This window comes from Tenrec ecaudatus, chromosome 16 (assembly GCF_050624435.1).
Source record: "Tenrec ecaudatus isolate mTenEca1 chromosome 16, mTenEca1.hap1, whole genome shotgun sequence".
NCBI lineage: Eukaryota > Metazoa > Chordata > Mammalia > Afrosoricida > Tenrecidae > Tenrec > Tenrec ecaudatus.
Window position 1 is genome coordinate 45,782 of NC_134545.1, and position 24,607 is coordinate 70,388.

General features: G+C 40.4%; 1 protein-coding gene and 1 non-coding gene across 2 annotated transcripts in view; both read right to left on the reverse strand.

Annotated features, from left to right (window-relative positions):
- Positions 1-1,771: 1,771 nt before the first annotated feature.
- Positions 1,772-24,607, reverse strand: part of ZNF10 (zinc finger protein 10) — a 57,077-nt gene continuing 34,241 nt past the window's right edge. The window contains exons 9-11 of the mRNA XM_075534613.1: positions 18,136-18,262; positions 17,687-17,776; positions 1,772-8,426 (exon numbers count right to left, since the gene is read on the reverse strand). Coding sequence (XP_075390728.1) covers positions 6,964-8,426; positions 17,687-17,776; positions 18,136-18,262 — 1,680 coding nt within the window. The 3' untranslated portion in view covers positions 1,772-6,963. The remainder of the gene's footprint in view (positions 8,427-17,686; positions 17,777-18,135; positions 18,263-24,607) is intronic.
- LOC142429987 (U6 spliceosomal RNA) lies at positions 12,482-12,588 on the reverse strand. The gene has a single exon (XR_012780481.1). It is a non-coding gene; the product is annotated as a U6 spliceosomal RNA (small nuclear RNA).

Genomic DNA, 24,607 nt, shown 5'->3' on the forward strand with positions numbered 1-24,607 from the left:
GTCCACTGAGGAGACATGGACTTCTAACCCTACCGGTCCAACCTCAATGAACCTAAAAAAGAAAATCTCCCCCTAAATGCTTTCAGCATGTTTTCCCTTCTTAGTTTCCTTCACCCCTTTGTTATGTATTCTGTGAGTAGGTCTTGCGGCAACTGCTCTGGCCGACTGGAACAAGGGAGAAAAGGTTTGCTTGGGACTCAGCTACGTCATCATTTGTTCCTGTTTCTTTCTATTCAGGTGTTGGTTTCCATAGACGCAGGTCCGGAGCCCCCTTCAAAGTCCTGTGTAAATTCTTTTGTGTGTGAATTTGTGGTCCACGAAACCTCTCAGGAGGACAGCATTGAAAAAACACATGCAGCGGGGAAAGGATACTGTGCCATCAAGGGGTGCCAGTCACAGGTCTCTATAAAATTTTCCCCGGGCACCCTAAAATCAATATCTACCGGGTCATCCATGCTGGTCTTGTGTTTTCTTTTTGATCAAACAGAAAAATACTGCCATCAGTGGCTGGACATTTATGGTGGATGCCCATACTCCTCCTGCAAAATGCACCTAGCGTTGGACTGGAATGCAGAAGTCAGCCTAGACAGGACAGGCACGTTCGTAGGAAACGGACGCAGAACATATCGCCTCAATATTGCAGACCCCTGGGATGACAGATGGCAATCAGGAGTTACGGGAAAGCTATATCCTTAGCGGCATAGTAGTAAGCCCTCTGGCACCCTTAGAATCTACTGGCAGCATATAAGAATCCTTCCAAAGAGCTTTGATAACCTAAACCAGGTAGCACAAAAAATCCTAAACAGTGAACAATCCTTAACCAACCAGCTACTGGTAATGGAGGCCCCAGTATAAACCAAGTACCCTGACAACCCCTTTACCTGGATAACAATAATCCAGGAGGCTGCTGCCCTTCTCAAGGCCTCAAAAATTAACAGCTCTTCCTGTTACCTCTGTGCCTCCCTACAACGCCCTTTGCTGGCGGCTGTATGCTCGCAAGCTTTCTCCAGGTCTAATGAAGGCACAGATTGTCCAGTGCCCATTTTGAACATCCCCTTGTATGTCCCTGAACAAAATTTCACTTATCCTGCATGCTATAAGTCACCCAGGGACCAGAAGACCCAGCATGTAGCTCTACCCACCATGTCACAAGTACCCTCAAGACCTCCTCATGTATGTGCTTTTGGTGTAACAAAACCCTCAATAAGTGTATTAATAGTTCTAAGCCACACCTCTGTCTTCCGGTCACCATAGTGCCACAACTTACTGTGTATGGACCGGCAGAATTTGCATGGCAATGGAATTTAAAAACTGGCTGTTTCCCAGCACCACAGAGCCATATTTTTGCCTGTTCTGGTAGGCCTCAGTTTTGCCTCCTCCCTGGCAGCAGCTGGAGTGTCTAGTGGGGCTCTAGGGCACAGCATCATCCAAACAGAAAACTTAGACAAAAAGCTCCAGCTGGTTATAGAATCTACTGAAGCGTCTCTGACCTCTTTACAGTGACAGCTTACCTCCTTGGCACAGGTAACCCTCCAAAACCCCTGGGCGTTAGACTTGCTGACCACTGACAAAGGCAGTACCAGTATGTTCCTAGGGGAAGAATGTTGCTACTACATTAACGAATCTGGGTTAGTCGAACAAAACATAAAGGTTTGACACAAAATGACTGATGAAATAAAAAACCAATGGATATCTTTTTAAAAGCTGAAGCTTTTAATTATCTTTCCCATTTAAAAATCATTTTATTGGGAGCTCTTACATTTGTCATAACATTCCATTATTCAAAAGGATCAAGCATAATTGTACAGTTGCTACTACAAAGTTTCAAAATATTTTTTCTTCTTGAACTCTTTTATATCAACAACCTTTTACCCCCTTCTTCCCTCCACCCTTCCCCCCAGGAACCTTTATTATTGTTTTTATTATTATAGCGCTATATATTTGGCCATATCTTATCCAATCCAATATTTCCATTCACTTACAATTCTGTTATTCACTCCCTTCCGGGGAGTTATGCAGTCGTCACTGTTATGAGCTCCCCTTTCTCCCCTTCCTGCCTCCTCAGGAAATCATTACTCCCGCTGCTGTTTCTGAAGGGTCATCCTTCCTGGCATTCCTGCCTGGAACAATCTTAATTATACAAATGAACCTAGGTAGGTCTAACAATATTAATTAGCCTTAATAGTAAAAAAAAATAAGCCTTAATAGCAAGGAGAGGTAATTATGTGTTTCATCAGTGCTCTACCACACCCTACATTTAGCATCCCTTCTGAGTGGCCCTTATGAGAGGGACTGTCCAATTATCTGGCAGGTGGGTTTTCGTCTCCACTACATCCACACCCCTTCACATTGATTTGGTTGCTTGTTTCTGAACTTCTGATACCCTTTCCTGTCGATACCTCATGATCACACAGGTTGTATGCTTCTTTTGTGTGGGACTTGTGTTGCTTCCTTACTAGATGGTTACTTGTTTAACTATAAGCCTTAAGACCCCAGATGTTATATCTTTTTTTCTTAATAAGTCATTTTATTGGGTGAAGCTTTTAATTGTGAAGTCCTAGTTCTTTTTCTTTTATGACTTATGCTTTTGGGGATGTAAGAAATTTTTGCCTGGTTACAAGGTCACAGGGATTGTTCCCTAAATATTAAAAAGTTCAGATTTTACAATTTAGTTATATGATGAACTCAGTTGGTTATTACGTATGTGGGGGGAAAAAAGAGCCTGAAACTCTGCCCGCACCAAACGTCCAGTTGTAACGCCATATTCTTTGCAAAGACTATCCTTTCCTTCACTGACCTTTTGGGCAGTTGTTTAAATTCTAGTGGCAAAACAAGAATTTGTTTTTTTGTGCCCACCTGGAACCTGTAAGAAGATATGGGTGGAGTTTAGCCTTTCAACCCGGTCACAGTCTAATGACCTCCTTTGGAAGTGGGACAGAGATAAATGGCTCTCTGGAGGCCTGCTACTCTTTCCCTCCGTTTTGGGGAGCTCAGTTCTCTGCTTAATCCAGCTGCTCTGTCTCATCATGCATTCTGTGCTGCCTGTGGGCCAAGTAGCACTCCGTACCACCTTGCCAAGCCAGAGTGCACCACACCGCTGTGCTATGCAGTTCCACACTATGGCCCCACTCCACCTTGCCATGTCTGCTGCCTACAGGCTAATTCCGCCTTTGTTGCCATCATTTCAGATGCCACACCTCCAACCAGCCACTTTGAATCACTACCCAGTGAGGTGCCATTGTGACTTGGCTTCACCACACTGCACTATTGGCCTCCAATACACCTCACCACCCCATCTTCCTGCATCCTTAGTCTGGGGCTAGTGGTTGCGTGAGTTGGAAAGACCTTCAGTATATTCACTGACCCACTAAATTGAGTCAGACTGAGCTCTCTGTACTGTTGTATGCACTAATTTGCTGTCATGTTCCTTTTCACTATACAAACTTATCCATATATATATGTATAAAATCATAAGTGCCCTTTTTTTCAATGGTCAGTGTCTATCTTTAGGAATATACTAGTGTATGATTAATATAGTTTTATGATAAGTATAAAATAAGGTTGTCTAAGTCCTCCTACTTTGTTCTCTTAAAAAATTGTTTTAGGCTAAGCTAGATTCTTTGATTTTATAAGAATTGAAAAGTATAACAAAGTAGATTCCAGCTCTTTCAGCATGCAGACTAACCAATGCTAAGCAGATGACCTATTTCACTGGGGAAATCTGCTGCAAAGTACCTCTTTAAAGTGTGAAAAAGTAAAGATGTCACCTCGAGTGTGCCTGACCCAAGTCACACTATTTTCGTTCGCCTCACATGCATATGAGAGCTGGACAAAGACTGGAAAGTTGATTCTATGAATTATGGTGTTGGTGAAGAATACTAACTATACCACGGACTGCCAGAAACAAACAAAGCATTCAGCTTGTACTTCTTCCAACATACATTTGGGAGGATAGCACGATTCTGTCTCATTTACTTTGGATATGTCACCAAGACACAGCACTCCCTCGAGAACGACATCATGATGCTTGGTAAAGTAGAGGGCTGTGAAAAAGAAGCCTCAACAAGGTGGACTGACACAATAGTTCCAACAACAGGAGAAAACAACAACAGAGATGGTGCTGGGTTGGGTATTGCTTTCTTCTTTTGTACACAGGGTCACTCTGAGTAGGAACAAACTGAATGGTATCTAACAACAACCATCTTTTACCAAGTTTCTTTACCATTTGGGGCAAAATTCATTTTAGTTTTATACAATGCATTTGTTTTTACATATTGAGTTAACTCCAGTTGACAATCATCATGCTTTTTCCATAACAAATGACAGCAACAACATATTTCCTTTTACTATATTTCCTGTGAACCTAATTTTACAGTCTCCTTAATATTCCATTATATGGATATGCCATCAGTAACCATTATACTACGGTATTTTTAACTGTACAACTCTAAGTAGTGTTTCAGTAATCATCCATTATGATATGTCTGTCTACACGACAGATGTGGTCCTTAGGGTGTTAATAATAATAAAATAGCTAACAGGTATACATGTGCCAGGCACTGTTTTAATTGCTTCATATACATCTCACTTAATCCCCACAATAACCCTATGAGGTAGATACAAGTAGCACCCTCATAACTCAGTTGAGGAAATTGGGACGCAGGTCTTCAGAAATGGAAAGATCCAATTAAGAAACTATTCTTACTCCCATGAAGAACCACTGCTGATAACAAAATTCAATATGCATGTGAATGGTCTGTCAGCACAGAGTGAGAGAAGCAATCATTGAGAACCTAGGACTTACTCCAAGAGTAATACCAGGGGCAACTCACTGTATCTCAACTGTACAATGAACAGTAAGCATCAGAGCAGTGGTTCTCAACCTTCCTAATGCCACGATCTTTCATGCAGTTACTCATGTTGTGGTGACGCCCCCAACCATGAAATTATTTTCGTTGCTACTTCATACTATAATTTTGCTACTGTTTGAATTAAGCGACCCCTGTGAAAGGGTCGTTCGACCTCCAAAGGGGTCCTTACCCACAGGTTGAGAACCGCTGCATTGGATGATCTCTTACCTTCCTTCTATTTCTCATGTTTTGTGATTCTAACAGTCAGTTCTAGACTCTGACTCAGAGGGACATTAAAATTTCTGTCCTTTTCATTTATCAATCAATCATTGAGCATATAATACAAGAGTGCTTCAAAAGTTGATGGAAACATGGAATTGAAAGATAATTAAAATATTTCATGAACTTTCTGAAGCCCCTTTATATATGTGCTATAGAATGGCAAATCATGACCAGTCCGAGCACACTGGTGATCCATTCACAGAACGAAGAAGAGAATTAAAACAGATCCTCTTCCTAAATTTCTTTATTGTGTCACAGACTTATCAACGGGTCAGAAGATTTGGGATCCTTTCCCTAGAAGAGAATACCTTTGTACAAAAAGAACAATATTGCATCCAATATTAAAAATGGTTTAGAGACTTTGTCAATGAATCCATAAACCCACTGTGGGTTAGGGATTCTCTGTTGATAAATCTGATTTAAGTAAAGGAGAATGTGTGGGACTGGAAAGAAAGGGAGAACTCAGTACTTATAAGCACAAAGGTAAGTTTAAATTAAGTAACAGACACTAGGCTGTGGTAATAATAATATTGATGATTACAGTTAGTCATTATAAAGCACCGAATACCCGCCAGGCACTATTCTAATCTGTTCACATGTTTACATATCTACTATTCACCACAATCCTGTGAGGTAAGCATTATTATTGTCCCTGTCTTACAGATGGCTGTGTGTAAGTCAGGCATGCATAAAGAAGCGAAGAATGCCCGAGATCACCTAGGTAGGGGCAGGCACGGGATGATTTCAACCTTGGTGGTCTTGCTCAGTCTATACTTCTAACCCCTATCTTTTCTTTACCGAGATTAAAGACCAATTTGGGAAGGATGGTGGCCCGTGGTGGTGCTGTGCTGTTTAACCCCATGTGTTTAGAGTTGTGCTGTGCTTAACCCCATGTGTTCAGAGCAGCATGCAATTGCTCTAAAACTGCCCAAGTGCTCACTGACACTCAAAGGGACCACCTTGATTTGTTGAAATGCCCAATATTTCTTCTAGGTCCCAATATCCAGAATATGACTGTCTTTAAATCCTCAGAGGCCCTTAGTACCATGTCTTAAGAAAATGAAAAAACAACTTAAAATTCATCAAAAAAGTCCACTAGCAGACTTCCTGAAAGTACACACTTTAAATATTTACATTTATCAAAAATAACAAGTTACAACAACACTGAAGGAACCAGAAAAAAAGTTCTAAAATAACCTATTTTGTTCATTTATATATAGACACTCTTGCCTCCATTCAAATCCATGCTGCTAGTAGTGTAAATGTTTTCTTCTTTACCTCCATTATAAGCATTTACCCTGCTGATAATCAAACTGTGGTTTATATAAGTCATATAAAACAGATTTTAAAACTACTAAATATCTTATAGGAAATTGAATGGCATACTACCTCACTGGAATACAATCCATATTTTTGTATGGATTATATTAACCACTTCTCGGCAACTCTATACAATACCATTGTCATTCATTTTCTTTATGATAAGGTAATAAAGTTGGGGTACCTACTCACAACTACTTAACAACTTAATTATTCCTGCTAGAATGTAAGCTTTAAGAATGATTCCAGGACAATTTATTTTATACCAATTTGTGGAAAAGAAAAAAAACACTATAAAGGACTAAAATGTAATTTGTAAGGGTTTTCTCACCTTTTAGTTTGTTTGCTATTATTATTTTTAACCCATAATTCTATCTAGTACCCAACAGGGGTAGTAATGATACTGAAAATTTTTTCACATGGATTCTTTTTATCTAGCTCTCTCTCTAAAATGAGGTCTGTGATATAAAGCAAAGTTATTGTTCTTTGTGAAGAATTTTCTATGCTCATGTTAATAAGTGTTTTCTCCAATAGGACCTGTCTGGTACCGGATAAGGTTAGAACTATTCACGAGAGCTGTACCACACTGATTACATGTGAAGAATTTTTCTCCAGTATGTGCTATTTGATGTACGATATATGGAGAGTTCTGGCTGAAGATAATTCCACACTGATTACATTTAAAAGTCTCTTCTCCAATATGAATCCTTTGATGCTTAATAAGGTCATTCTTCCGAATGAAGGCTTTCTCACACTGGCAGCATTCATAGGGTTTCTCTCCAGTGTGGATTCTCTGATGTACAATAAGAGCAGAGCTCTGGCTGAAGGATTTACCACAGTCGTGACATTCATAGGGCTTTTCTCCAGTGTGGGTTCTCTGATGTGAAAAAAGGTGAGAGCTTCTACTAAAGCATTTCCCACAATCTTTGCATTCAAAAGGCTTCAGCCCAGTGTGAGTTCTATGATGCACAACAAGATGAGATCTCTGACTGTAAGACTTACCACACTCATTACATTCATAGGGCCTGACCCTAACATGTGTTCGTTGGTGCAGAATAAGGTGTGTGCTTTGCCTGAAGGACTTTCCACATTCAGGACACTCATAGGGCTTCTCTCCAGTGTGGGTTCTCTGATGTCTAATAAGCCTGGAGCTATGCACAAATGCCTTCCCACACTGATTACATGTATACAGTTTGTCTCCTGTGTGAGTTCTCTGATGTGTAACAAGGTGAGAGAACCAGCTGAAGCATTTCCCACATTCTTTACACTCATAGGGCTCCTCACCAGTGTGAGTCTTTTGGTGTCCCAGGAGGTGGGAGCTCCGGCTGAAGGACTTCCCACATTCTTTACATTCATATGGCTTTTCTCCAGTATGAATAAGCTGGTGCCTGGTCAGATTAGAGCGCCAACTGAAGAATTTTCCACATTCTTTACATTCATAGTGTTTCTCTCTAAGTGTGCCCCTTGTTATGCCAAGAGAACTACCATGAGTACGAGAGTCATCAGTATCAGGACGTTTGTATATTTTACCTCCTGCCTGGGTTCTGGTGAATTGAATAAGGTGAATGTTTTGACAGAATGTTTGGTCACATGCGCTGTTATTTCCATAGCTTTCCTGATGACCACTAAACACTAAATTATGTTTTACACTTTTAATATGTGAGTCATGTTTATGGAAATACTCTCTCAGTGTCACATGAGCAGGGAGAAGACCATCCCCCCCATATTTGCCATGTTCACAGACTCTCTCTGAAGAAAGCACTTTCTTTTGAGTAAATGCCGCTTGCCTCAAATGTTTCTTCTGGTTTTCCTGATACCTGTCCAGCTGGTCTTCACATTTCCAGATTTCTTCTAATGACAAATACCAGAGGTCATTCTTTGCCATTCCTTCCATTTTAGTGTCAAAGATCTGTTTCTCTTCCAAAATGCTCTCATTGGGTATTGGTGATTGAATTTGAACCGCAGTCTCTGAATCTGGAAGAAAGTATCATGATGAGAATAGGGAAATGTGTGTGGAGACAAAGTATGGAAGACACTATAGAGTTGCTTTAAAATATGGTTTTGTACCCTTGATAGAGATTGAAAAAGACAACAATGGAACAGTGAACAGGAGATATGCAGTATAAAAAGTAGTACAAAGAACAAAGAACAGAATTGAGCTGTGTCGATGGGATCAGGATGTTATTATATGATGCAGATACTGACAAAAGAAATACCAGAGAAATGACTGGAAGTCCACCATCTGATCTAAGTATTAAGGGTCTAAGATCCAAATATGTCTACTTGTTTCCTGGTCTACCCTGAAATTCATTGTTCACAATTAAAGTCAACATCATCCCTAAACTATAACTGTATCCGTATTTAAGGGAATGTTTATATTTACCTAATGAAAGCATGCCACAATAATGCTCAGGTCTCTCAATAAAAGACATAGGGCCAACAACAGTTGTGAACATGAGACTGCACAGAAGTTGCACAGACACAGGTGGTAGTCCAAGCTGTGCCAATGCTGGTGATGAATTTAGAATTTAAACAAGCTTCTGAACTTGCTCATGATTCACTTTGTTTCATTATCCAAGGAAGTGCAGGTTTGTTTCGAAAGTGTGCTATAAAGTGTGAAACCATCATAGACTCTGGCATACCTATGTTGTTGTTAGGTGTCATTGGGTTGGTTCTGACTCACAGAAATACCACGGACAACGGAGAAAAATAAGGCTTGATCCTGTACCATTCTCACAATTATTCTTGTGTTTGAGCCCATTGCTGCAGTCACTGTGTCAACACAACTTGTTGAGGGTCTTCTCTTCTCCACTGCCCCTCTGCTTTACCAAACATGATGCCCTTCTCCAGGGACTAGTCTCTTCTGACAATTTATAGTCAAATAAGTATTACTGATGATAATTATTTTTGTCTTCTATGTTTGTCCATTCTGGGACATCAAGACTGAACAACCGACAGTAATAAAACCAGGAAATCATAACTTGGAACTTGAATCTTCATCTATAGTCTTCTAGACTTTCTGGCGACCCATGCATATTCCTACAGGACGAGGTAAACATGCTACTCTGACCTGGTAAATATACCCTGCACCTATCAGTTCAGTTAGTTCCCTTCCCTGTACATATCTCCACTTCTGGAGTCCTTTTTGACCTTTCATTTCCCACTTGCAGAAATTATCTCCTAGTTACTTTCACTACATTAAGGATTCCTAGCGAAAACCCACATTTCCTGGGGCCATCAGAATCCCAAAGGCTTTCCAACTACAAATGACATCTGAGGATTCTGCGACGGACATGTGTGGTGGAGTGGAGCTGAGAGCGAATGAGGGAAAAGGAAGTAGTGTTTGAACACATGAAGAGGCCCTTTCCTTTGATGATATGCTAACCATTCCTCTGAGCATCAGCTATCATAACCACTAAAGTTATCTTTAAGTTCTGTGGCACTCATTACTCAACTCATCATCTGAATATGTAAATCTGCACTTAGTACTCTACATTTTGATAATGAAGTTTACCTAGCCATATAGAATTCTTTAAATTTCATGTCTTTAAATATTTTAAGTTTCAGTATTCTGACATTCAGTTCTAAATGACAATTGGAATAACCTAGAAGAGCTGCAACAATGGACACTTACCCTCTCTTATGATAACTGGCTATAGGACAAAAGCTGTTCATTGCTCAGCAGGGGAGAAGCACTGAGATGTTGGGGTTTTTTTCCAAAAGTGTAGAAACCTTTGTTTGAATTATGTATTATTTTATCAACAGCCATCTGGGAAAGGTGAATGAATGAACACATGAATGTGAAAAATAAAAGTCAAGAAGAAAGAAAATAGAGAATAATCTCTCTCTGCTCCACTTCACCAAAGTCCTAAATCAGTTGATTATTCAAAGTCTTAGTAGAAAATTGAAAGATCGGACCTTGACCCCAAGCTCAACAAATTCATAAACTGCTTATGGTAATGTTTCAAAGTTGTATGGTAGAGACTTAAACTAAGTGGAACATCAGCAAAGAAAGAACTGTACTTACTGAAAAAGCCATAAAAAATGTCACACAGAAAGGACTTGAAGTGCAATAGACTCAAAATTTACTTATATTCTATTCAAAGCTGAGGTGCTGAAAAAGCACTGACACATATAGACACTAGGCATCGTAGGAGAAGAAAGCAACTGTAGGATATCAAGATGTGACAACACTGCACTCAGCTGTGGAAACTACATCTTTTGTAGTAACCTGTGTAAGAGTCATCAGTAAGTGCCCCTGTCCTCAATGTACCACGGAAGGAGGTTTTATAGGTTATTTGCATTTTATGATTCTGAAAAAACTGTCTAAGGTGACTGGGAAGAAAGCTGTCAGAATACCAGGAATGACTAAAGATTACTTATAGATGTAAGATTCGCTGGGTGGTGAACAAGGTTAAGTCCTTGGTTGCTAACTGAAAGATTAGCTGTTCAAATCCATTCAGAGGAACCTTGGAAGAAAGGCCTAAAGATCTACTTTAAAAAATATATGCTCCCCCAAACCTTAAGGGACACGTCGATTCTAACACATCAGGGGGGTGCCAAGAGTCAGAATCTACTCAATGACAACTGGTTTTCTTTTTTATTAATATTTTAATTTTACATATAATAAAGGTGCAAAAAAAGTAAGACAGTTTTACCTAGAAGGCCGATCCTCCTTATGGCCCAGGGAAGATGGGAAAGGGGATTAAGTTAGGAAGTCACATAATGAATTACATTTTAGATGTGTTAAGATAAAAACGGGGAAAACTCTTAAGAAACAATACATATAGAATTATTGTACAGTGAGAAAGCCACATGGGTTTGAGAGCAGTGAACAACGTGTGGAACAATAGGTGTGGGAAACTAGCCCTGAGGGAAATATGATGAGGATTGTATTCCCTAACTTATAATAGAGGGTATTTGCAAAGGTGGTATTCCACAGTAGGAAAGCCACCACTTGGTAAGTGAGGGATAAAGTTCAGATACAGTATCCTGCTTTAAATATCATTCCCACAGATTCTCCCCTTACAGCTGCCTTCAAGTGAGCACATGGTTGATTTTATCTCCCTATAGAAGCAAACATCCTTTTGTTATCTCCTCCCACTGTGTCAGCCAGCCTCCCTCATACCTTCCCCCATTGCAGGTATTAGATTTCCTCACCTGTGAGCTTGGGGACTTTAGTTACCTCCCACCTTGTGACACATGTAACTACTGAATATGCATGTCTTATGGATAGCTATAAATATCCCAAGATAGTAAAGGCGCCCTCCTTTTTCCTCCCAGTTCCATGTGGACCATAAAGAGGGGCTGAGGAGAGCATGCTACCATAAAATGTGTCTGACTCTTTATTTCTCTGTCCCATCTTTCCTATTCTCTATAACTTTACTAAGATCTTTATATGTTATAACTGTACAACTGCCCCTACTGACCCTTTGGTTGTTAGAGGCTGGTTCCCTCTAAAAAAACATTTTTTTTAAAGAGCCAGTAGAAGGAAAGGTAAGGAAGGGAGGGTCCCAGCAACTAATGACTCACAGGGCCCTTCCAGAGCTACTCAGGATGCAATCAGAAAATCACATATCCCCCAGGTTCTCTCATTTTACAAAAGAGCAAACTGATGTTCAAAGAGGTAAAAATGATTTGATCTTGTTCTTTCAAAGGGGACTGAATCAGGATTGCCACCCAGATCTCCTGATTCCTTCATTCTACCTCTTCATTTTAAACAATGTCATTATTATTCCATCATATATGTTCAAACTTTTAAAAAGGTCCTTCAGATAATCACAATTTAGAAGATGCAAGGCAATGGTGTGCTTTTACGTGATCTTTCACACTTCACTCTTATAACTCCCACCAAACGACTGGTTGGGCCCATGCACACAAGGTGCTTGTGGCCCACCAAGGGGGTTGGACCAAGTCAATCCCATTACCCCTGAGCTAGGGCAAACTGATTGCAGCTTTACAACAGCTCTACAGCACAGTGGAGAACTGCTCCAATGGGATGCACACGGCTACAGATCTTTTTTTTTTTTTTTAATATGGAACACTTCACGAATTTGCGTGTCATACTTGCGCAGGGGCCATGCTAATCTTCTCTGTATTGTTCCAATTTTAGTATATGTGCTGCCGAAGTGAGCACAAGGCTACAGATCTTGATGAAAACAGACCGCCACCTCTCTCTCATGGAGCGGTTGGTGGATTTCAATCACAGCTGACTTTTTAGTTACTAGCCAGACACTGAATCACTGCACCAACAGGGATTCTCTGGGGATTGGACAGTTTTGTTACAATGCAAGTAAGTTGTATGGAACCCTAACAAGGGAGCTGATCATTGTTGTGATCCTACAAGGCTTAAAATGAGTCATCACTGGAAAGGGCATACCTCACTGCCATGAAAAAGAGAAAGGAGCAGAGTGAATGCTTTGGACCCATGGTCCCTGAGCTGAGAATCTCTAAGATCCAGGAGAGAGAGAGAAAGAACACACTGGTAGAGGGAAACGGTTTACTGGTTACAGTGTGAGAAACAAAGATTTCTCCCAAGTTGTCTCCCCCAAATATATGCCAAACTTAGCTCCTTGCTTGCTACACATGACGAATGACTATATACTTGGAAAGCAACAAAAGTAGGTGAGGGGTCATTCTCCCTAAGGGTTATCAGCCATCCAGAGCAAGCAGACACCACTGTTTATCCCACAACAAGTAGGGCCCACTCCCTTCTGATGAGGATAGACTGTTTTCCTGAAGGAGAACCCAAGGCAGTCAAGTCCACTCAAAAGGTGACCAAAGTTAGGCCGCTTTCATGATCTTGGGTCCGCCCTTCTTGTCACAAGTATACCCTTAGTCTCTCCCCTTCCTATCACATGCATACCCCTAGCTCATCCTCTTCCTGTCACGCTTATGTCTATTGTACATCCCCTGCCTATGATGTGTATGCCTATTGTACTGCCCCTTCCTGGGACATGTGGTTACCTGTAATCACGCCCCACCAAGAGTTATAAGCCTTGGTTAGCAATAAACATCTCTCCCTCCGGCTCTACCTGTACCACCAAGCGGGGCGGAGGTATGCATGCTACCATGAAATGTGTCTGACTTCTTATTTTACTCTCTCTATCTCTCTCATTCTCTGTGACTTTACTATGATCTTTATATATCTCAACTATACAATTGCGCTTACTGAACCCGCACCTCGTTGTGGGGGGCTGGCCTTTCCCCCACAACACAGGACATGCTGACGCACAGAGTAAGAGCACTGAGAGTCTTTAGCTTTCTGTCAGAAGGACATGCCCCTGAACCCTGGCTACTTACTGACAGAGTTAATGTGCTTTTCAACACTTTTGAACATTTGCCAGGGCAGAGCAGAACTCAGAGTCAAGGGGGGCAAAGGGCTGGGTGGAGGGATCGGGGAGGCTAAGAGGCTATCCTGATCTAATAACTCTACCGTGTCATTTCTAAGACTGAATTATAAGTTGTCACTTCCCTATTAAGCCCCATACTTGTGAGCATTGTGAGTTCTTACAATGAATTATGGAATCCAGCAGAGGAAGAGTGTGTGAGGTGGGAGGCAAGCTCGTACCAGAATTGGTTGAAAGACTAGAGGGTAGAGGTCTGTCTGACCTCCACCTGATAGGAATCAGCTTTGGGAAGTGAGGCAAAGAAGTCCAACACCCCAATAACATTTTATACAGAAGACTTGCCAGAATTCATACTGTCGTGAAATACAAGTAGACTTCAGAGTGCAAAGACACACACTTTGTTCTGTTCTACTTTGGTGGCTAGACACCACGCAGGGAAAGACTATTAATTAGAATCAATGAATATGGATATGTCAGTATAGCCCCCTCCCTGGGGGACAGACAATAGAAAAGTGGGTGAAGGGAGACATCAGTCAGTGTAAGACATGAAAAAATAAAATTTGTAAATTATCAAACGTTCATGAGTGAGGGAGGATGGGGAGGAAGAAGGTGAAATGAGCTGATATCAAGAGCTCAAGTAGAAAGAAAATATTTTGAAAATGATGACAACAAACTTAAATGTGCTTGACACAATGGATGGGTGTGTTGTATGAGCCCCAAATAAAAATGATTTCTAAAAGAAGTACTAGTAGTTGTAAAATATAGCCTTGGCAATTAAAAAAAGATTATGGAGGTGTCATAAGTGGTAACTAAGAGTCCCTCAGTGGTAAAGATAGTTACACATTCAACCGCTAACCAGTTGGCAGTTCAAACCCACCCACAGGTGACTCAGAAGACAACCTGGCAATCTGAATACCAAAAAAGCTCTCAATGCCCTATGGACCCACAGTTCTACTCTGCAACACACAGGTTTGACATGAGTCAGAGCTGACATGACAACAACTGGTTTTAGAGCTATTGGTGATTGAGATAGTTTATTGTGCCAGCCTGGCCAATAAACGCAAGGGGGGTTAATTGAAGGGCGGAGAGATAAGTGGCTCAATGAGCCTCGCCTTTCTTGTCTCTCGCTCTTTAATCATCAGAACAGTGTGCCAGCTGCCTTGCTTGTTCTGTGCCTCAATTTAAAGGGCACACTACCTGTGGGACGCCTAACCTGTGGACTGTGTCGCTGTAAGTTGACCACACGAATGAAATTTACATTTCTGGAGCTGAGGACTGACAGTTGGTGACCTGCCTTGCTGTTTGCTGCCTGTGCTGGGATAGCCTAGCTCTCTCTACAGAGGACTACCTGGCTGCCCTCAAGACTGGAAGGACTGCCAGTGTCTCACAACTCTCTCACGGGAGTGAGTGGCACTGAGCCATTTGTACTGCTCTATAATTTAACTGTTCATTTCTTGTATCATATATCAATCTATTTATAACTTAACTGTTCATTTCTTGTATATCTATCTCTTTCTAATTTAACTGCTCATTTCTTGTGTTTTATATGTATATAAAATTATCAGCAACCTGGTTTTCTCTCTAGAGAACCCTGTCTAACACAGTCATAATCAGGAAGGCAAAATAAACAGGCATAAAAGCAATCACAGAAGAATTGTCTTAATAACATATAGTAGTAACAAAGATTGGCGAGGACAGAGAGAAATTGCATCCCTTATCCTCTACTGATGGAATGTAAAAATGTTACAGCTGTCGTGGCTCTGCAGTTCTACTCACAGGTAGAGAGTCAAAAGACTTGAAAGCTGAGACTCAAACAGATACTTGGGCAGAGCTATTCACAACAGCTAAAATGTTGAAAGTCTAAATGTCCATCGATGAATTAAGAGATAAACAAAATGTGCTACAAATAGATGGAAGAATACTATTCAGCCAGTAGGAAAAATGAAGTCTTGACACATGCAATGATATGGATGAAACTTTAAGATTAAGCTAAAAAAGTCCATCATAAAAGAAATATTGTATGACTTAACTTCATAAAAAGAAAAGAACAAGCAAATGCTTAGAGATTAAAGTGTCTTAGTGGTGACCACAGGTGGGAGGAAGAAGGAATGGAGGTTATTGCCTATATACTGAATATCAACTTATGGTGATGGAAAAACCAACAATGCTCACAGGTCGGATTGTACAGTTGATTAATGTAGTTGCTGGCAAAGTTGAAATGGCAAAAGTTGTGTGACAGATACATTGAAAACAATGACAAATAATTAAAAGAATACATTTGCTTATGTACAAAGGAATACCTCATGGGCTAGCGGTTTAGGGTCTAAGTTTCATGAGACATCCCATAGCTGGCCCACCAACATGTTTATTGTTCCTGTTCGACCTGCTACTTTATTGAGTAGTGCTTGGGATCCTAAAAGTTTGCAAGCTGCCATAAAAAGAGCATCTGGTTTCTATTCACCGGATCAGTTGGGGAAGAAGGAATGTCCAGGATAAGAGGAGCAAAAGGAGTGTGTGGCTAATTCCCACCTTTGCTGTGAAGCCAAAATAACTGGACGGCAGCTCTAGTTGTACCCTTGGTTAGGGCGCAGTTCTTCTGTGACAAAATTGGATGGTGTCTGTTTACTGTTAGTGAACATTTTGATAAAAGAGTCTGTAGAAGAATCCTGATCAAACGAGGAAAAATGCAGAACATGATTCGAAAATCTCATGGACTCCAAAATTTCTGGAGCCAGAGAGGCTGGATGAACCCCTGCTCTGAGATCATCCTTAAATCTTGAACAAAAATATTCACAGAAGCCTTCTTAAAATCAAACAATAGTTTATGTTGGATACATAAAGGTTTTTCCCCAGGTTGCTCCCTCTCTAGTATTCCCAGCCTAGGATGCTGCCTGCTAGCTCATGGAAGGTCAGCTGCTTAGAGGTCATCTCCCTGAGGGTTTCAGCCATCTATGGCAATCAGACCCTAGTGTCTGTCCCACCACAGGTGGGGTCCACTCCCTGCTGATAAGGATAGTAGGTTGTTTCCCTGAAGGAGAACCCAGAGATAAGATCAAGCCAACTCAAGGACGACCAAAGGTAGGCTACCACCTTGAGTCTAGGGTCCGCCCATCTTGTCACATGTGTACCCCTAGTCGCTCCCCTTCCTATTACATACATCCTAGTTAGTTCCCTTCCTGGTGAGTGTGCCTATTGTACAGCCCCTTTCTGTTACATATGTGGTTACATGTAATCAGGGGGGGCTTGCACAGCCCCTAAGCATATACAAGCTGTGATTAGAAATATACTCTCTCTCTGCACAGACCTGGCTGCTGAGATCATGGCCGTCCAGCAGGTGAGCATGTTACCATGAAATGTATCTGACTCCTTTATTTTATTCTTTCTCCTATCTTCTATAACTTCACAGTTTAGCGTAATAATAGAAAATGTCAGTTTTGAGCATTATGCTCTTTTAAGGCTTATTGATATGGGATCAAATTGACAACAACTCAAAAGAGTCAACAGAAACCTTCAGGGGCAGTGCGTTTAGTTTAAGTTAATGGGTACAGAACAACTCTAAAAAGGAGGGTCAGAAGGCTGCATAACGTAAAGGATGTCTGTCAACCATGGTAATAAATTGTACATGTAGGAACTTGAGTTGGTTTATGTTTTTTTCTGTATGTATTTTCAACAACAAAAATTATTTTTTAAAAAGAAAGGATACCTTTTTCCCTACATGCAGTCTGAAATGTGACAAGAATATACCCTGGACACAGCAACTGGAAGTACAGAAACAAACCTTCTCTGAAACAAAGTATCTGTGAGAAGAACTAGCTGAGCCCTATCTCCAGAAGTTCTGAGCTTTCATCTGGTCTGTTACCTAAAAGGTTCCTGTCTGATTCCCACCTGGAAAGGTCTCCGGGCGAATCTCTACTGGCCATGGCTCTTCACCTTTCTCCAACTGGAGGATCACATCTGGCTTAGGAAACCGAAGGCCTAGTCATAGGAAAGACAAAGACTTAGACAAGGGGAGAGGACGACCTGTGCTGCAAGTCTCTCAGCTCCAACTCCATCCTCTGCGTCTGTGAAGAGCAGGCGAGGGAGCTCCAGAAAACCATGCACCACGCAGAGAACCAGCGGGCCGCTTCTCCAGAGGTTCTAGAACAAATATGCACTCCAACATTTGACTAAAGGAAACAACTTTCATAAAAGCAGAAGGAACAAAAACCACAAAATATGTCCTTGAATTGTAGGCCTAAGCTTTGATGCATGTTTCAGTCTCTACATAATTCATCAACGAAGATCCAAAATCATTACAGTAACTATGTTCCTACGAAAACGGAAGTGAATCTTACCCAAGGAAATCAGGTTCTTATAGTTCTCAAGCATCACATGCCTGTACATGACCTGCTGAGCCGTGTTCAGGAGTTTCCACTCCTCCTTGGTGAAGTCCACAAGCACATCCTTGAAGGTCACCAATGTCTAAGAAGGCATAAAATAAATACTGAGCCAGATGCATATTTTTATCCTCCCTATTCTGAATATTGAAAGGAGCTATCAGGCTAATATGGGCAAAGAAGATGGTCTTGAATTTATTTATTTTACAATTATTTGACTGTAAATTAGGTAAGGGTTGGACTTGAATTCATTTCTCTTAAGAGTAGCATTCATTATTTCCCACCACTCTACTGTCAGTTTGTTGGACTGTGTGGCTTGTACGATGCTGGAAGCTATGCCATTGCCATTTCAAATACCAGCAGGGTCACCCATGGTAACAAGGTTTCAGCGATCCTTCCTCACAATGACAGACTAAGAAGAAGGAAGAGGTTGTCCATTTCTCAGGGATTAGTCATTGAGAACTTTATGAACAGCAGAATACTATCTAACACGGGGCTGGAGGATGAGCCCTCTCAGGTTGAAGGGCCAGGACTTGCTAAGGGCTGCCTGACAGGAGTAGAATTCACTTTAATGATGTGGATAGAATAAAGCTTTTGGGACCTTCATTGGTTGATAAGACACAACTCAAAATGAGAAGAAACATTTATTAATAATCAGAAAGTGGAATGTACAAAGTATGAGTTTAGGAAAATTAGAAGTCTTAGAAAATGAGACAGAATGCATAAAGACATCTTAGGCATGAATGAGCTGAAGGGGCCTGATACTGGCCATTCTGAGTCAAACCATTCTATGGCTTACTATGCTGAGAATGATGAGCTTCTTCAAGAGGAATGGTGGTGCACTGATTGTCAGAGCAGTCATTCCAAGATCTATCTTGACCTATGATAAAACACACAGTCAAGATACATGGATAATTGCTGGCTACTGAAATGTGACAGTTGGAAACAATAAGGAGCAACAGTTGGAAACTGGAGCCTTGGAGACAGAAATGAAGCCAGAGATCACTTGAATGTGGCAAGAGCAGCGACTTTTTAACTGCAAATACAAAAGACAACTATACATGTGGACTTCTCCAGATGGATTACAAAGAGCTCAAACTGACTACAACTGTGGGAGGAGACAATGGAGAAGCTTGATATCAGCAGCTAAAACCAGGCCAAGGGCCAGTTGTGGAACAGGCTATCAGTTGTTCACATGTACATTCAGATTGAAGCTGAATAAAATTAAAACAAGCCCATTAGAGCCAAAATATGACAGAGTATTTCCCACCTGAATTTTGTGAACATCTCAAAAACAGATTTGACACACTGACCACTGATGACAGAAGACCTGAGGAGCTGTGGGATGAGAGCAAGCACATCACACATGAAGACAGCAAAAGTTAATGATAAAGAAAGAAAACATCCAAGAGGTTATCAGAAGATACTCTGAAACCTGCTCTTAATCAGAGTAGCTAAGGCACATGGGAGAAATGATGAGATCAAAGAGCTGAAAAGAAAATTTCAAAGGGCAGCTCGAGAAGACAAAGTAAGATATTCCAGTGAAAAACACAAAGACCTGGAGTTAAAAAAAAAACAAAAAGGAAGAACGTGCTCAGCATCTTCCATTGAAAGAACTTAAATAAAAATTCAAGCCTGGAGTTGCAATATTGGACGATTCTATGGGCATAATACTGAATGATCTAGGCAGCATCGAGAAGATGGAAAAAATACAGTTACTGTACCTAAAATAAGTAGTTGAACATTGAATCCTTTCAGGAGGAAATGAGCAAGAATCAATGGTAGTGAAGGAAGAATTTCAGTCTGCACTGAAAGCATTAGCCAAAAACAAGGTTCCAAGAATTGATGGACTACCAACTGAAATGTTTTAACAGGCTACTGAGTGAAGCACTGGAAGCACTTAGTGTTCTCTGCCAGGGAATTTGGAAGACAGTTTATATAGCCAATGGACTGGGAAAAAATCCTTATTTGTACCCATTCAAAGAAAAGTGACCTAACAGAATGCTCAAACTAGAGAACGATATCATTGATATCACACACAAGTAAAATTTTGCTGAAGATCATCCAGCAATGGTTGCAACAGAACATTGTCAGGAAGCTGCCAGCAGTTCAGGCTCAATTCAGAAGAGGAACAAGGGATATTACTGCTGATGCCAGATGGATCTTGCTTGAAAGCAAGACTACCAGAAAGAGATTTACTTTTGTTTTATTGACTCCACCAAGGCATTCAACTTGTGAACCATAATGAACTACAGTTAGCCTTGAGAAGAATGGCAATTCCAGAACACTACATGTGCTCATGCAGAACCTATACATGGATCAAGAGGCAGTTGTGTGAGCAGAAAAAGGCATGGTTTAGAATCAGGAAAGGTTGAGGGAGTGAGGGGAAAAAATGAGGAGCTGATACCAAGTAGAAAGAAATTGTTTTGAGAATGATGATGGCAACAAATGTGCTTGATACAATGGATGGATGGATGGATTGTGATAAGAGTTGTGCGAGTCCCCAATAAAATTATTATTTTTTTAATCAGGAAAGGTATACGCGAGGTTTGTATCCACTCACCATGCTAGATTTAATCTGTATGCTGAGGAAATAATCAGAGTAGCTGGATTATACGAAGAAGAATGCTGCATCAGGGTTGGAGGAAGGCTTATTAATAATCTTCAATATGCAGATGATACGACTTTGCTTGCTGAAAGTGAGAAGGATTTGAGGCACTTGCTGAAGAAGATCAAGGATTGAAGCTCAATGTAAAGAAAACCAAAATCCTCAAATCTGGACCAATGGGTAACATCATGATAAATTGAGGGGAAAAAAATATTTATTTTGTCAAAGACTTTGTTTTGCTTGGACCATAATTAATGCTCACGGAAGCAGCAATCAAGTGACCAAATGACACAATGCTTTAGGTAAATCTGCTTCACAAGACCTCTTTAGAGTACTGAGAAGCAAGGACGTTACTTTGACTACTAAGGTGCATCTGATTCAAGCCATGGCATTTTCAATGGGCTTATATGCATGTGTAAACAGAAGACTGAAGAAGAATTGATGCATTTGAATTGTGGTGCTGGAGAAGAATATTGAGAGTACCATGGATTGCCAAAAGAGCAAACAAATCTGTCTTGAAAAAAGTAAAACCAGAATATTCCTTAGAAACAGGATGACAAGACTTGTCATCATGTACATGTACTTTGTACATGTTGTCAGGAGAGACCAGACCCTGGAGAAGGATAGCATGCTTGGCAAAGAAGGGGGCAGTGAAAAAGGAATTCCTTCTACAAGATGGACAGACACAGTGGCTGCACAATGGGCCCAGACATAGAACAACGGTGAGGACGGTGCAAGACCGGGCAATGTTTCGTTCTGCTGTGCGTAGGGCCGCTCCGGGTTGGAACCAACTTGAAGGTACCTAATAACAGCAACGTCCTAAAGTACAATGGTGTAGACGGTAGGGTAGTATCTCTATGCCTACAGTGAAACTTACACACCAGCAAAGAAAGACAACAATGAAGACACTGAAGAATTTCTTTATCAACTTCTTCAGTCAGAAACTGATCAGACATGCCATCAAGTTGCGCTGATATATTCGGATGGCTGGAATGAGAATGTTGGAAACAAAGAGAAAGGATCAAGAGTTGCAAAATAAGGTTTGGGAAAGAAAGTGGAGAGCACATAGATTTTTTAAAACCAAGAACTTTTTCATTGCAAATAACCTTTCTCAAGCAACATAAACAGAACTATACACACGGACCCTGCCAGATGGAATCCATAGGACTCAAACTGATTACATCTATGGCAAGAGACAAAGAAGAATTTCAATATCATCAGTCAGAACAAGGGTAACTATGAGACAGACCATCAATTGCTCATATGCAAACCAAAGAAAATGAAAACAAGTCCACTAGAGCCAAAATATAACTTTGAGTATATCCCACCTGAATTTAGAGGCTATCTTACGAACAGAGTTGATGCTCTGACCACTAATGACTGAAGACCAGCTAAGTTATGTGTTGACATAAAGAACATCAGACATGAAAAAGCAAAATGTCATTAGAATACAGGAAAGAAAAGACCAAAATAGATGTCAGAAGAGACTCTATAATTTGTTCTTGAACACAGAAAAAATAAATTAAATTAAATGGAAGAAACAATGAAGTAAAATTTCAAAAGGCAGCTTGAGAAGACAAAGTAAAAGAATTACAATGGAATGTGCAAAGACCTGGCATTAGAAAACCAGAAGGGAAGGACATGCTCAGCATAGTTCAAGTTCAAAGAACTGAAGAAAAAAGTCAAGTTTTGAGTAATAATACCAAAGGATTCTACATGGAAAATTTTGAATGATGCAGGAGGCAGTTAAAGAAGATAGAAGGAATATATAGTCACTGTACAAAAAAATTGGTTGACATTCAACCAATTCAAGAAGTAGAACCAATGGTATTGAGGATGAAGTACAAGATGCATTGAAAGCATTAGTGAATTTTATCAGCTGAAATTTTCCAAAAATCAATGTAGCCCTGGCCCTGGACCGGCACTAGGCCCAGACAACTGAGTGGAAGAGATCCACATCTGTGCCCATTGCAAAGAAAAGTGACCCGACAGAATGTAGAAATTACCAAGCAGTATCATTAACATGTTTACATGCAAGTAAGTTTTTTTAAAGACATTTCAAAAATGGGTACATTTTGTACATCGACAGAGAGCTGCCAGTGGAATGAAGGACACCATTGCTGATGTTAGATAAAACTTGTCTGGAAGCAGAGAATACCAGAATAATGCTTACTTGTGCTTCGTTGATAAGGCAAAGGAAATCTACTGCGTGGATCCTAATGAACTATGGATAACATTGGGAAGTATGGGAATCCCAGAATACGTCTTTGTGCTTGTATAGAACTTGTATATAGAACAAGATGATACTGCATGGTTGAAATTCAGGAAAGGGGAGTGTCTGAGCTATATCCTTTCATCACACTGATTCAATCTGTATGCTGAGCACATTATCTGAAAAACTAGACCATATGCAGAAAACCACAGCATCAGGATTGGAGGCTCCTAACAACCTGCATCATGCAGGTAACATAATCTTCCTAGATGAAAGCCAAGAGGATGTGAAGCACTTATTGATGAAGATCAAAGACTACAGCCTTCAGCATGGGATTATAACTCATCATAAAGAAAACAAAAATTCCACAACTGGTCTAATAGACAACTGAAGAAAAGACTGAGAGAAGCAAAAGACACAAAAAAGACTGTCATCAAGCATTTTATTTCGATCCACAATCAACACTCATGGAAGCAGCAGTTAAGATATCAAACATGTATTATAATAGACAAAGCTGCTATACAAGACTTACTAAAATTGTTAAAAATCAAAGATGACACTTGCTAAGGAGTCTAAGGTGCACCTGACCAACACTGTTATTTTTGATCACTTCACATGCATATGAATGCTAGACAATTAATTTGAATTATGGTGCTATCAAAAATTACTAAAAGTATGGACTGCAAGAAGAATAAATAAATCCATCGTGGAAGAAACAGAGGCAGAGCCCTCGTTAGGAAAACAGATGGCAGGACCTCTCATATACTCTATCAGGAAGGGCCAGTCCCGAGAGAAGGGCCCTGTGCGTGGTAAAGGAGGATGTCCGTGAGAAAGAGCAAGACCCTCAGCAAGATGGATGGACTGCACAGTGGCTGCACCAACAGGCTCAATAAATCGTGAGGATGCCGAAGGGCAGGCAGTAGTTCCTTCCGTTGTCACGAGAGTCCTGTGAGTCAGGAGCCAGCTCCACAGCACTGAACAGCACATATTCATGACCCTGAAAGAGTCCAGTCAACTCTCTAAAGAAATGGCTACTAGACAGCTACATCTAAAAAACATGTTTCATGTCGTGCTTTAGGTATACAAACTGTTGGAAGCAATTTTATTTGAGTAAAGTAAACTATAAACAACTATAAGGCGGAGATTTGGACACTAAAAGTTAATCTACTATTAAAGTACGTGAAATAAAGGCAGGAAAGTAGTTAAAAGTATTAACATCACTTATATCTTAAGGATTAATGGCTTATGAGACTTACTCCTTTGCCATGTCTTATGACCTAAAATACACACATTAGCCATGTTTTATGACTTAAAATAATTACCCAAACATTTCTCAAACAGGTTGCTAGGTTAAAAGTTTAGGAACTAAAAATGATATTGTAGTAGTATCAAGAAAAGTGGATAAGGAAACAAAATGCAAGTCCTTTGATAGTCACATCAATGAGGATTGTTAGTTACAAAGGGAAAAAAAAGAACAAAACATTTGAATGACAATATTTCTCATCAAAGACCATACAGGGCAGAAGACAGTAGGGCAACATTTTGCTTTGGTTTTTAACGATGAAAGAAAAGAATTGTCAACACAGAATGTCTATGTTCCGTGAAGGTAT